This window comes from Dreissena polymorpha, chromosome 2, assembly GCF_020536995.1.
Source record: "Dreissena polymorpha isolate Duluth1 chromosome 2, UMN_Dpol_1.0, whole genome shotgun sequence".
NCBI classification, from domain to species: domain Eukaryota; kingdom Metazoa; phylum Mollusca; class Bivalvia; order Myida; family Dreissenidae; genus Dreissena; species Dreissena polymorpha.
This window is the reverse complement of record NC_068356.1, coordinates 64,330,821-64,345,553: the sequence shown is the minus strand read 5'-3', so window position 1 is coordinate 64,345,553 and position 14,733 is coordinate 64,330,821. Positions and strand designations below refer to the sequence as shown.

The 14,733-nt window shown below is 36.7% G+C and overlaps 2 protein-coding genes across 3 annotated transcripts in view; one reads left to right on the top strand and one right to left on the bottom strand.

The window, feature by feature from the left end:
* LOC127867342 (uncharacterized) overlaps positions 1–14,733 on the top strand; it is a 442,512-nt gene that overhangs the window by 212,745 nt on the left and 215,034 nt on the right. The gene's annotated exons all lie outside the window — the stretch shown is intronic.
* Positions 11,092–12,324, bottom strand: LOC127869773 (uncharacterized protein K02A2.6-like). The gene has a single exon (XM_052412434.1). It carries the CDS (start codon positions 12,322–12,324, stop codon positions 11,092–11,094), a length of 1,233 nt encoding a protein of 410 aa, XP_052268394.1.

Genomic DNA, 14,733 nt, shown 5'->3' with positions numbered 1-14,733 from the left:
ACGATATTCACCTGTTTTTAGAATTAACCTTTGTATATAATATCTGCATAAATAATGACGTTTTAAATAACGTACTGTACTAGACAGTGCTGAAAACTTGTTTTTCTTCCGTCGATTTCTCATTTAAAAGCTATTTCAGCAGTCTCCGAGACGCCATTTAACCAAAAATGAGCACAAGCGAGCATTTGCTACCTAAGGATCACATATACCGACCAATAGCAAAAGTGGTATCAGATTATTCGGTCATTTAAGTATTCGAATAGTCGAATATTCGATCTTATCGTAGATAATAAATATGTTTAATCAAATATGAAACTATATACTTTTATTATTAACATAGATTCTACAAATATGTTGGTAAAACACGCAGCAAAACAAAAGCACACATACATTCAAAGATTACAATAAAAGATATACACTTACATAATATTTTAACAGTAAAGATTCAAACGTACCTGCGAAACAACCTTTAAGAAAAATGTCGCATGTGCAGTACACTAAAATTGCTGATTAGCTTAATAGCAATTAACTGTCACGAACACAAAACTACTTTATTAAGGGTGATATTTCGATACTGAGAGTAATTCTGTGTAATGTGTTTTGTGAACTTGCGATGCCCTTATCACGTTGAAACATGGAGACCATACAAATGTCTTTTTTGCCAACATTTTTATTGATAAAATACTAATACATATATGGAAATTGACACAAATATAAACATCGTTAATATCTGATGAGCGTAGGTAAATACCTTGAAGTAGAAATAATATCATAAGGACAAGAGAACACATCGGATTCCTTAAATAGTCTTAAGGGGAAAATGCCTTTATGAGTATAAAATCTTTTCGTCAGAAATCCCCGTTACGAAGCTGTAATGTAACGGGTTATAATGGGTATATTTCAGTAAAATGTATATGCAATGTATTTTATTATTATGAGTTTATTTTATGAAAGGATAATAGATATATTTCAGTAATATGTAACGAACAGAAAAATATAAGAATCGTGACTCGAAAAATGCATATAAACAATTAGTAGGTACATTAAGCGGGAAGAAGCGACATTCCGATAGGTATATTTCAGTAATATGTGACGAACAGAAAAATATAAGAATCGTGACTCGCAAAATGCATATAAACAATTAGTAGGTACATTAAGCAATACAAATTGGAGATGTCAAATTAAATGGAGACCCGCGAGTACAGAGGCGTAAAAGTCCGGTATGCACACGTTTGACGCCCATTACTTGATGACAGGCGTGGGTCACGAATTAGGCGAGTACGTAACGAAATTGGTATAAAAGCGGAGTAATTTTAACGGACCCGGGGACCATTGGAACGAGTTTTGACAATCGAGTAGAGTAGTCACGCTTTCTTGACGTGGTGGCCAATAGGCCGCCGCGCTGTAAAATTGTACTTCATGAACATTAGAAGCGTTGTGTTAAAAATTATTTAACAGAACTAAATCTCGATGAAAACAGAAATGAACTTTGGTTGTTACTGTGTATTATTAAGGAACAATGTGTAATTACGTGACAAAGCAATACAAAAGATTTATTAATCTCATTATCTCAACAAAGCATAGGTGACAATAACAAACAGGGAATAACACTTAATGCATGCAAAGCTTATAAAAAACAACATTTTGCGTTTTTATATATGATCACATGTCCATCCGTTGATTTTTTCATTTAATAACATCGTCAAATTTATACAATTCACTGAACAACACATTATTTCTTTTATTTTGAACTGCTCATACGTTTTTCCTTCAAGCGATCAATACGTTAATCAGGACACGTTTTATATCAGAGAGCTCGCTTTACCGTCTTGCTGTGTTTCCAGCGTAGTGTAAGTAGCAGTTACATAACATAAGCTTACCTATACATATACGAAAAATGAACATCAAAATTCTTCAATGAACTATTTGAGTAGTTTCCACACAGTATCAGACGTTAGTTTCTCCTGAATCATTTTCAACATTGGATATCGATCTGTTGGCGAATGCCTTCTTGATATTGTCTGTGAAAAAGCAATCACAGGTAGTTTTTCAATGTATTTCACACAGCAGTTTGTGTTGAAGTCATGCACACAAATTAAGTATGGGTCTGATATTTATTCGTACATGTTAAAGTTTTTTGAGGATATTGATTTTATTTAAATTTAAAAAAAAACACAATTGACAGCGTATTTTAATGTATATACTAAAACAGTCCATGCAACTATAAATTTTTATTAATTGATGTATGCAATCATAATTAAATAAATATACTAAGTTTGCGATAAATGTAAAATTTGCGAAAACAAATTTATAAAAAAAGATCCATACTCCTTAATTGAAGCTGCGTTGCTTTATTGTGCACAACATCTGGTGACAAAAATGCTTCAATATTAAGCCAAACAGACAATTACAAATAAAGCGCGTAAAAATGGTTTGTTCTCAAGACATTTTACAATAGTAAAGTTGGTGAATGTACCTGTATTCCCAGGTCGAACATTATAAGAAGGTGTTCTTCGTATACCAGGGGGTTTCCTTTGAGGCGTTGCGAATGGAGTCGTCGTTTCCTGGAACAATATAAGAAATAATAAGAGGGCTAAGACGGCGCAAGGAAGCTAAACTAAGAATTGGGGAGTTATAATTTCGACTCAAATGGTATGACTTTAAAATACTAGTGCTCACACGGGTACCCGAAAATACCCGAAATGTGCCGTTCTGACTTTCCATCTCGCTTCCGGAATCAATAATATTATTTCGTGGTTTCAAATCTCGTGTTTCAAAGCTCATGTTTCTGTGTAATTATAAGTATTTTGTCAATCTTTGTGTACTGATTACCAATAAATAATAAAGAATAAAGAGGAATTAAAACTATTGACGCGGTAAGGGGTTAGATAAAAATAAATGTTGAAAATGTGTTTGCTTTTGCCTTTGTTTGAAACGGTTTACAAAACAATTGTTTTGTGAAATTAACTCTACGTCATTAATGAGTCTTTTACATTCAATGTTTAGTTCCGAAATAGCGGGATAATCTGAATGTGCAATATACCAAAATCGCAACAAACAGTCCAATAAGTGATACCAATCCTGTCTAGTGTAAGTGGGTGTAATTATAATAAAAACGAGGTGCTATGCATGAAAGTTTGACCCTACTCCAATTAAGCTAAAAACAACGACGTGCTATTCATGACAGTTTGACCCTACTGTAGCAGACGTAACAAAGGTTGACTTTGAGACCCGCGACAACCAGCACGATGATGACACGATCGCAATAGGCCACGCCACACGTACCTACCATGACGAGGCTCCCCCGGAGGTCCAAGCATCCTTTTTCAGGTACAAAAAGAACTTAACAAAACCATTTTTTTTAATTGAAATTGTGCACACAAATAATATTTTTTCTTTAATTAATGAATATCAAACATGGGCATATTAATGTGTCTTAAAATAAGTAAATAATCACATTAAAGTCGTATACGTTTAATACACGGAACACCTGTGTAAATTTGAATCACTGTTCACAGGAAGGTGAGGGCGTTCTACGTAGAGTTGACCACGAAAATGCTCACAAAGTTTCCGGTCAACGATGAGGTATTGAAGACCCAAAGTTGCCTTCGTCCAGAGAACAGACAGAACACATCGACAGAGTCTGGTAGGTTTATACATAAATATATACATTTTTTATTTAGATATGATACAGATTAATTGTCATTTTAACAAGTTAAAGACACACCATAAATGAACAAACAAGAAATAATTACGTTAAGCATCATTGTGAAGTTAATACGATATTGACAAATGTCATTTTTGTTTTTAGTGGTCAAGCTGTCCGTGCGTGTGGGAAATCTAGGTCGTATTCATGATGAATTCGTCGATATCCAGCTGCTTTCGGAAAGCGCGTTACCCCCTTACGTTAAAGGAATGGCACTGGACCCCTTCTGGTCGTGCATTGCCAGCATCAAGACACCACTACAGAATGCTCGGTTCCCGCAACTCTCTTCACTTGCTTTTTAGCGTTGTCAATCCCTCACTCAAACGCCGATCCAGAATTTGTTTCATCGCACTGAAAAAAAATTCAGAAAGAAGAAAGGGAAAATCTGGGCCATAGAACGGTTAAGGCGTTGTTGGCAGTTAAAATGAACACAAAGACGGTTTGCTTTCACCAAAAACCTACCTCGGAAATGTGTACGGCCGCGCATTCCGTGTCAAGCTGATGTAACTGTTCGGTAGATAGTTTACTGTAACCCGTACTTCTAGTGTACTGGATAGCCTCCCCTGCGTTAATGTTTGCCATTTAAAGTAATATAATGAGTATTGAACTTCGTTGTTTGCTATTGTCTTATTTAATAATACTGTTATTGTTATGTTTTAGATTTCATGCTTCATATCAGATGTTTTATGTCTTGAATAAAAGTATCAAGAGTTTTTGTTAGTACTATACTGACTACAGTAAAAGTGGAATGATAGATCGTTTTAGGTGTCCTGCTTTTTGGTCAAATGTCCCGACAATTTTTTTATGGAAGGTCCCGCTTTGGACCTAAACAATTCTGGCATGTATGTAGATTGGCCAGTATGGGCGTATTTCGGGTTTAAATCCGAAAACGAAAAGGGCATTATGATTGCCGACAAAGGCATGACTGTTTGTAAACATTGTAAAGTTGAACTTGTGTACAGAACTCGTTCTACTGTCGAGGTGGTGAAGCTACCTGTCCAGTCGTTTTTCCAGTTAAGATTCTGATAGTAACAACAACACTCCGAAGCTCTCTGATGTGGTGTTACAACAAACTGCACTTACTGAACTGTTTGGGGATATCTTTTCTGAACGTTATTTTAGTGTTCCTGATTCTGATGAAGTATCAACTGAACTGAATGGTTACCATGCTGAACCAAGTATCAAATTGGACAAAAATCCACTTCAATGGTGGAATTCCAACAAGGAAAAATACCCACAATTAGCACACATCGCCAAGAAGTATTTAATTACTCCAGCAACATCAGTTGCTAGTGAGCGCGTGTTCTCCACATCTGGTTACATTATGCCTAAGCAAAGATCCTGCATGAAAAGTGATAATGTTGATATGTTGCTGTTTTTGAAAAAGAACTTAGTTACTTGACTTGTATAGAATTGTTTACGCTGAAGTTGTGTTATAATTTAAATTAATTAAGACAGTATTTACTTTCCTCAGTTTTCTAGTCATTTTCCATCTTATATACTTCTTATTTAAGTCTTGATATGGTGAGATAAGATCTTGTTTACAGTTTGATACATCAAGTTACATTTGTTCACAATTATTGTAACAAAGTTATGAAGGATTTGTTTTTAAGCAGTCTATATTGCGCATATTAGCCTCTTGATTTTGTGTGCCTAATTTAAAGAAAATAATACTACATATCGAAATAAGATAGACATCTATTCCCATGATCTCATATATTCTTTATTTGCTCAAGTCATTTTGATTCTAAAAGATACACCTACATTCTTATAGAGAAAGCACATCATAGCAGTGTTTTTTGCTTAAAAGGGTTATTTCAACTCATTTGCAGTTTATTTTGCTGAACTTTGTCTTTATATATCCCGTAATCGAGGTTTTATCATTCACAGTTTATAATAAATTCATGTATTACTATAAAGAATCAGGTAATTCTACATAAAGAATACTTTTTTTGTGAAGTAATTTAGTCTTATTTCACAACGATTATTTGTTAAATGTATCTGATATGTTCATCCTTAAAGAAAATAAATGTTTTATTGTAGACGAGTGTAGTTAACAAAAACAATATTGATTTTTTAAATACCTGACCCGCCCACCCGACACAAATAAATTTTTTGACCCGTGGGAGCCCTATAAAATACAATATTTTTAGCAGGCGTGTCCTTGAAATCCTTAACCTAACATGCATGTCCAATTCTAGTTCGCTTCCCGTCCCTCTGATTGCCGTATTGGACACAATTGTAAAATTGTATGCATGTGTTTTCTAAATCGTTAGGTTTTATATTTTGTTATACAATTTTTAGTACACAACATAAGTTCCATAGATAGAACTTTGTTCTGAAATATGCAATGTTCAACATGTAATCGGTTATATAGAAGCGTAAGAGGCGACGGCAGCTTGTAGATAACACATAGTAATGAAAACGTACAACGGAACTGTATCTAAGCTACATATTTTTATTGAGGCCTTCCTTTACGATAAATTAAGTTGAATCAACGTTGATAAAACGTACGCTTCATGTACTTTTAGCTTATTGGTATAATACCTGTTGCTCGAGTGGTATACTTTCTGCAGTTGTACCTGATTCTGTAATAAAAATACGTATATTATAAGTTGTCTTCAATACATTGCTTCACATTAAACAAAACATGCGTGTGCTTGTGGGTTTGCCTCTGTAAACTAAGGTGCGAATTTGCGAGCGTAAGTGCATGAGGGCGCGTGTGTGTGTGTTTTGCGTTACATGTTGTGAAATAATTACCGATATAATATTTGTGTATTATCACCTAGTACATGCACGTTTTTAACCTAAATCAACCTATCATCGTTTGTCTCATCGAAGTTCGCACAATTAAGTTAAAGGATAACTATTTCATACCTGACTTATCGCCTTTGTTCTTGCATCGTGTGTATACAATGCAGGTGACGATACACGCTAGTGGGATACTAAGTGCTGAGCTAAGAATTATTATAATTTTTTTACAATCCTTTATTTCCGTTCTTTCCTGGGCTTTATCAGTTGCCATAGCTGGCACCAGATCTGTAGAACCTGCACATAAACACACACACATTACCACATCAATTTCGGTACTGATATGTTAAGGGGTCGCTATTAAGTTGTGAAATCGTGTAAACTCTAAAACGCTATAGTTAATAATGTTTGTTTAAACATCTTATTACGCGTAAGCACGGATGGAATCTTACACATATTGTACAAGCAAATTGCGTTCTCAACATGAACGATCTACATTGTAAAGCAATGCACATATTTGTGAATACCTTATGTAAAAGTAGTTAACGATATTGTAACAATACATTGATTGTAAACGGACGGCCTTAAAATAAAACAGCATTGTTCGAAGAATTTCATGTGCACGTAACACCTGATATTTCGAACTAGACTAATACGAACGTTTTGTTTCACAGGAATACGATACATCAATTAACTGTATTAACTTAAATTCACTTAAATGAATATCGATTCAAATATATTTGATTTTGTTACCCCAATATTTATGCTGGTTTGCTGAGCTATCCTTACAGCTTAGTACAGCTAGTTGTTTTGAAAATTATATCAGGTAACGAAAACCAGAATTGTTCTAATGTTGAGCAATATAATTAATTGGATAGGGTTATTACAAAAAACAATAAAACATATCTTTTCTTACATACCATTAGTGCACGAAACCTCATCACTAACACGTTTTGTTTCATTGAACAACACTGCACACCTATATGTCCCACTGTCGCGCTCAGTGAAATTTCTTAACCTTAGTATACATGATTGAGACACAGTGAACCTTTCTTTAAATCTTGTATCCATTAGTTGGGGGTCAACATCAAACTGGCATTCTGCTATTGTTTCGTAATTAACAGAATGATTGGAGGCAAACTGGATAACTATTCCATTGACGTCGTTGTGACAGGCTACGGTAACGTCTTCTCCGCACGTAATGTTTCTGCCGGAATTGATCTTTATGCTTAATCCTTGAACACTGCGCCCATGCCCTAAAATAAAGCCCATTCATTTCATATAAATGTATGTCATAAGGGATGCATTATAAATTTGTTGTTGTAAACAAGTTTCTCTATAAGTAATACTATTTACGACGTTGATGCTGCTTTGTGGTGGTGAAATGAAATAATCAGTGAACTCACGGTCAAACAATCGTTATGAAAACTGTTGGTGGTTTATTATACTGAACGATACTTAGTCGCATTTGGGCCGCGTATATAAAAATGAGGAAAAAATAATCGTACACGTTTTGTATTATTTTAGTCATGTTAAATCACGAGATCAAGTAATTGCCTATACAATAAAAACGTCGGCAAAACATTGTTATTTATCAAACCTTATTAATTTAGAAACATGATAAAGAAGAAAAAATAAGAATTGATGATTTTTTTCTTAGTTAGTCTCGTTTTATATCTAGGTTTTAATTTGCAAACGAATTACATGTACATGTTTTATTAATTTCATTTCTCAGCAGATCAAATTACCTGTTGTACGAACTGATCGTAAGTAAATTCCGTAGGGCTACATGTATTTTAACTAAACCTCTGAAGCGAGATCAAGCTTGCCTTTGCTGTTTCTTTAGTTATCTACTTCATCGAGTTAATAACAAAATGACCAGATCAAACGCAAATGTCGTCTTTTAGACATATAGTCGCCCGGTCTATACGAGGAACAACAGTTTATTGCATGCTATATTTGGAAAGTTTGTTTTATAGTTTATCATTCAAAAAGGTTTTCATTCAAAGTTAGTAATTATAATGTTTGTTTCTTTCTTAAGTATTGCAAATTTGGATGTTAATCCAATACACGTGCACATAAATAATGTTGACGATGTATTAACATTGTAGTGCAAAAATGGACACCTTTAGAATAAAATATGTTTAAACCAATAACCTCTTGATGGGTACATTATAATAATTAAAATTAATGCAAGCTCTAAAACAAAAGCTGACAATGCCATATACAATTTATTTGATTTGTTGTATCATTTAAATAGACATTTACTCGACAGTTTGCTTCTAAACATTGACATATATTTCGTAAAGCTTAAGCTTGCCTTACCTATAGTGACTGTACGTGCGAGTAGGTATTTATTTTAACAGATGCCATAGAAACATGACATTATATTACGACCCATATAGGCATATAATTAACGAGTTGAGAAGTGGACTGTTGTGTTTGGGTGAACACACGAAGTGAAACGCATATAATTTCAGTGGCTACTTTATTATCATTCAACGATAGAAGCGATCAATGCATAACAACTAACTAACACAGATCAGAGGTCAACATGCAGTTATGAAGAACATGGGGCGGAGCGTTGCTACGCTTCATTTACAAGTAGGCGTGGCGTAGCGGCATTATCTAAATACACAACAATTCTCCCCTTTTAATTTCATTGATCATACATATAAATAAAAATGAACATACATACAAATCCGTTTACATGTAAATATCAATAAACACAATTCTAACCATTAGAATGATAAATCAATAAAACCTTTCCATTTCAAGTTCATGACCTCTCTAAACTAAGCATGACCTTTTCTTCATTATAGCATGCTATTTAGGAAAATTAGTGAGCGTCCAAATTCGACACAGGTTGTAAAAACAACCGGTAACCTGTCTTTCTCTCCTGCCAGTTAAAGTAAATGTCTTTATGCCACTATAAAACGTAATTGGCATAACATTAAACCATCAGTGTCATTAGTACTGCAGGTGTTCGGGCGGTCTTCTATTGAGTAATGGATAGCGTCTTTCTGGAAATCGTAAATCCGTATCATTACAACGATGATCCCGGGACTCATTTATTTCCATCGAATTCGGTGCCGGCTGAAGTTCACTGACATTTGTGTTCGCGGCATTTAAAGTAGTTTCTAAGGGTGTGAAAACAGGTATATTTATAACAGAATACTTCTGCATTTCCGACGCGCGAAGCTGATCAACATGGCGTTTCCATGTCATATTATTCCCGATATCTACTTTGTATAAAAGTGGACCATATCGAGAAATTATTGACCCAGGGATCCATTTTTCCCTTGCAGTAGGTCTGAAATCTCGCGCTAAGACACGTTGGCCTAATTCGAATTCGCGAACTTTTCTATTGTCAGCCATTGACAATTGCATTTGACCATTTGTGACTCGTGTCTGTGTGTCGGGTATCATCAAATCAAGTTTACTGCGCAAATTCCGACCGAAAAACAGTTTTGCAGGAGTTTCCCCTGTCGTACAATGTGGCGTATTACGATATGCCAACAAGACAGAGTTGATCTTCAAATTGAAATCGGTGTTTTCATGCATTAAAGCGCGCATTGCAGATTTGAAAGAGCCATTGAACCTTTCCACAAGACCATTTGTGGACGGTTTTGCTACCGCAGTTCTTATATGACATATCCCGTTTCTCTTCATAAACAGAGAAAATTCTTCAGATGTAAATTGACAACCATTGTCTGATACTAATTGCTTGGGCAAGCCGTATCTTGCGAATATTGTACGCAATTCTTCAATTGTTCTTTCAGAAGTTATCGATTTCATTTCCGATCGATGACTTCTGGCCATTTCGAATGAGCATCTACGATAACCAAGAACATGCGTCAGAGAAATGGACCTATGAAATCTACAAGTATTCGATCCCAACTTGACGTAGGCCATCCCCACGGGTGTAACTGAACTTTCGCGGGCGATTTCTGTTGCATCTGACACGGTTCGCATCTTTTAACCATGTGTTCGATGTCAGTGTCAATGCCAGGCCACCAGACGTAACTACGCGCTAGTGCCTTCATTTTAACGATACCTGGATGGCTGATGTGCAATAAATCAAGCACACGTTCGCGCATCTTAATGGGAATGATCACCCTAATGCCCCACATTAAGCATCCGTGGTGAATCGTCAATTCATTTCGTCGCGCGTAATAGCCTTTCAAAAGAGGGTCATTATCATTGGTATTCCAACCTTGTTGTACTTGCCTAAATACACGTGACATAACGCGCTCCCGCCTAGTTTCACGGCTGATTTCCGCGCTCGTGACCGGAATTTGTTCTAACTGAGAAGTGTAGATCACATCTTCAACTGAAATTTCTTTACCCTTTTCCTTTGACGGCGCGGGTAAACGCGACAATCCGTCCACATTAGTATGCATTTTAGAACTTTTGTACTGTATATCGTAATCGAATCCAGAGAGAAATATAGCATATCTCTGAACGCGTGCGGCAGCAGTCGTTGCCGGAATGCTTTTGCTCGGGCTGAATATTGAAGTGAGGGGTTGGCAATCAGTAACCAATGTGAACTTTCTACCATAGAGATATGGGTAATACTTTTGTACTGCCCAATTAATTGCCAATGCTTACCTATCGATTTGAGCATATTTCATTTAAGTTTTGGTAAGTGACCTTGATGCGAACGCGATCGGCTTTTCTGAGCCATCTGGCATAACGTGTGACAATATACCGGAAATACCGAACGGTGAGGCATCCGACGCGAGCCTAACCGGAAGTTCCGGGTTGTAGTGTGTAAGAACAGGTTCCGTAATGCGAAGTGTTTTCGACTTTTCGAACGCGCTCTGGCATTCTTTTGACCAGACGAATTTTCGATTTTTCTCGAGCAATGCGTTCATGGGCTTTGTTACGGTCGCGAGATCTGGCAGAAAACGATGGTAATAATTGAGTACCCTGAAATATGCCCTAAGTGATGTAACATCACATGGAGGTGGTGTATTCAATACCGCCTCTACTTTATCCTGACACTTCCATAAACCTTGTTCGTCAATTTCCTGACCACAGAATGTAATCCTTGGCACGAAAAACTCACACTTGTCCTTATTTACTTTAATTCCATATTGCTGTAACCTACACAACACCTTTTGTAAGTTATCCAAATGCAAATTATCACTTTCACCAGTAATCACCATATCATCCAGCATGCACTGCACCCCAGGGATTCCTTGAAGAATTTGGTCCATTGTGCGTTGCCATATAGCTGGAGCAGAAGAAACCCCATATAGCATCCGATTGTAACGGTACAATCCTCGGTGGGTGTTGATCGTAAGCAACTCCTTGGTTTCGTCATCGCATTCTAGTTGTAGGTACGCTTGTCGTATATCAAGCTTGCTGTATTTTCGCCCATTTGACAGATTGGCGAAAATGTCCTCGATTCTTGGGAGAGGATATCTATCAACCTTGATTGATTGATTTACGGTAACCTTAAAATCACCGCATATTCTCACATCGCCGTTTCCTTTTACGACAGGAACGATCGGTGTCGCCCATTCACTGGTGTCCAATTTCGGGATGATTCCTTGACTCTCGAAACTGTCCAGTTCTTTCTCTATTTTTGGCTTAATAGAGTACGGTACCGGCCTAGCCTTTATGAATTTAGGCTGAGCATTTTCATTTAAGGTGAGCCTTGCCTTAATGCCCTTCACATGTCCTATACCGTCACTAAACACGTCTTTATGTTTGTCAAGTATAGAATTTAGACGTACCTTCAGGCATTCCGTTGACACAGAGTTCACGTTAAAAAGTGTGCCCCAGTCCAGTTTGATGTGACTCAACCAGTCCCTTCCGAACAGTGCAGGCCCATCACCTTTTACGACGCAAATTCGCATTGTGCACCATAACTGTCCCTCGTTGCTCTATGACATCGCCTGAATATGTCTTCAGTATGGAAAAAGCAGGATCGAGCTTCATATTTCCGAATCGTTTTCGGAAATCCTTGTTTGATATGAGGGTAACTGCTGATCCTGTATCAAGCTCAATGGGTACCTCGACATCGTTAATCTTCGGCTTAACGATGAATTTCCCGTTGTCTCCTTTGTTCACAGTGTTGATCACTGAAACGTTTTCCTACATACACTGCTTCCTACATATAGCCTTTATATGTCCCTTTGCTTTACAGTGATGACAAACTGCATCTTTCAGTCTGCATTTCTCGGAGGGGTGTTTAGTTTTCCCACAATGGATGCACTTGCTGCTCTCTTTGGCATGTTTGTGATGCTTCCATTTCTTGGGTTTTGTTGAATGTCCAACTCGATTGACAGGCACATCGGCGGCTGCCGATAACTGTAACTCGGCGGCGTCCTTATGTGCAGCTTCCATGGCAAGCGCTATTTCTATGGCATTTTGCAGTGTCAAATCAACGATTGACAATAATCTTCGCTGTGTTCCTGCATCTTTAAGTCCACAAACGAACCTGTCCCTTAACGAATCGTTCAAGTTCGATCCGAACTCACAGAATTCTGCCAACTATCGAAGTGAAGTTACGTAACAACTCACACTTTCGCCCACTGCTCGTTTCCTCTTGTGAAATCGGAATCGTTCCGCGATTATTAACGGTTCCGGGCACAAATGAGTTTGTAAATGCTGACAAAGTTCCTCATACGATTTCTCGGACGGCTTTGCTTGTACGGTAAGGTTCCTTAACAACCCGTACGTCTTTTCACCGAGGAGTGTTAAAAGTCCTGCCACTTTTCGTTCATTATCGATGTCATTGACCATAAAGTACTGTTCAAGTCGTTCCTGGTAGGAAGTCCATGTTTCGACATTGCTGTCATATGCGTTAATGTTCCCAATCAGGCCCGTTGCCATTTTGTGTTTATATCCAGAATTTCACGCACAATCTTATTAAACGGATAAAATTCTCGAAATATAATCCACAAAGTTTTATCCTCGTCGCCAGTGTGTTGTGTTTGGGTAAACAAACGAAGTGAAAAGCATATAATTTCAGTGGCTACTTTATTATCATTCAACGATAGAAGCGATCAATGCCTAACAACTAACTAACACAGATCAGAGGTCAACATGCAGTTATGAAGAACATGGGGCGGAGCGTTGCTACGCTTCATTTACAAGTAGGCGTGGCGTAGCGGCATTATCTAAATACACAACATGGACCCTTGTCTAATCCAGTTCAGACTTTTATTTATGTATTTATGAAACAAGTTATCATAATACTTATGTACGATCATGCAGTATATCAATCAATTGAATACTTATAAGACCAATTGACTTTGGGTGAGTCTATGACTGCGCGAACAAGTATGCATTTGTTATTTCGCAAATTGTGTGACCCATGAATATCACCCACTTGGTGCAAGAAGGAACCATGTGACATTGAAATTAGAAGGCACATGGTGTCTTTTTGCACGAATGGGGAGATATGTTCAAATTATACCGTATATCGTACGCGTAAACACAGACAATAACAATAACAGACGTAAACATATAGATATTTGTTCAGTAAAAAATTAAATCATCCACACATGACATGATGGAAATCGATAATTCACACTATTTGTTTTGAACAAGTTTTATTATGCGATAAATAGACACGCTGGTACACGAAACGGGCTAAACCCATGTGAATTGCATGTGGCTACGTGTAGGCCCACCTTAAGATTGATGGTATAAATCCGATATGCAAAAGAACAAAATCGTATTAGTTAATTACTATTACGCAACCGCAATCCTAAGCATTAGACATGAAATGTTGTGATATTTGACAAGCTCTTACCTATTGCAACAATCGTCAGAAAGAATGCCCAAGTTAATCTAACTTGCATGTCTGTGGGTCCCTCTGTTATAGAAATCTACATCAAAGACAAATATATAAAGCTGATATGTAAAATGTGCTGAGACATATGTAAACAAACAAAAACAGTTATTTTGTAAATTGTAAGTACATCAAAGTCATCGTAACAAAGTTACCATTTGCAGACATTTACTTACCACTAAAATATAGTTTATAATTAGATTAATAAAGTAGTGAAACACGTTTCTGACAACAATAATTATTTAATATGTCATTCGTCGTTTAATATTTTTGTGCAGTTTGAGCATGCAAGATTACATTTGCTTACTTCATGACTACTAAAGATTGTTTAAACAAATATTTGAAGTCTCTGTAAACTTACAAATATTTCAACGTTTGAGAGATTTTAACTTAAAACAATCAAACGACGAACACCAGTACCTTAACGCGCAAGTACACATTTATATATTTTACATACAGGCGCCGC

Excerpts from the sequence above, each read along its gene's own strand:
- LOC127869773 (XM_052412434.1), bottom strand. The coding sequence starts at position 12,324 with ATGCGAATTTGCGTCGTAAAAGGTGATGGGCCTGCACTGTTCGGAAGG.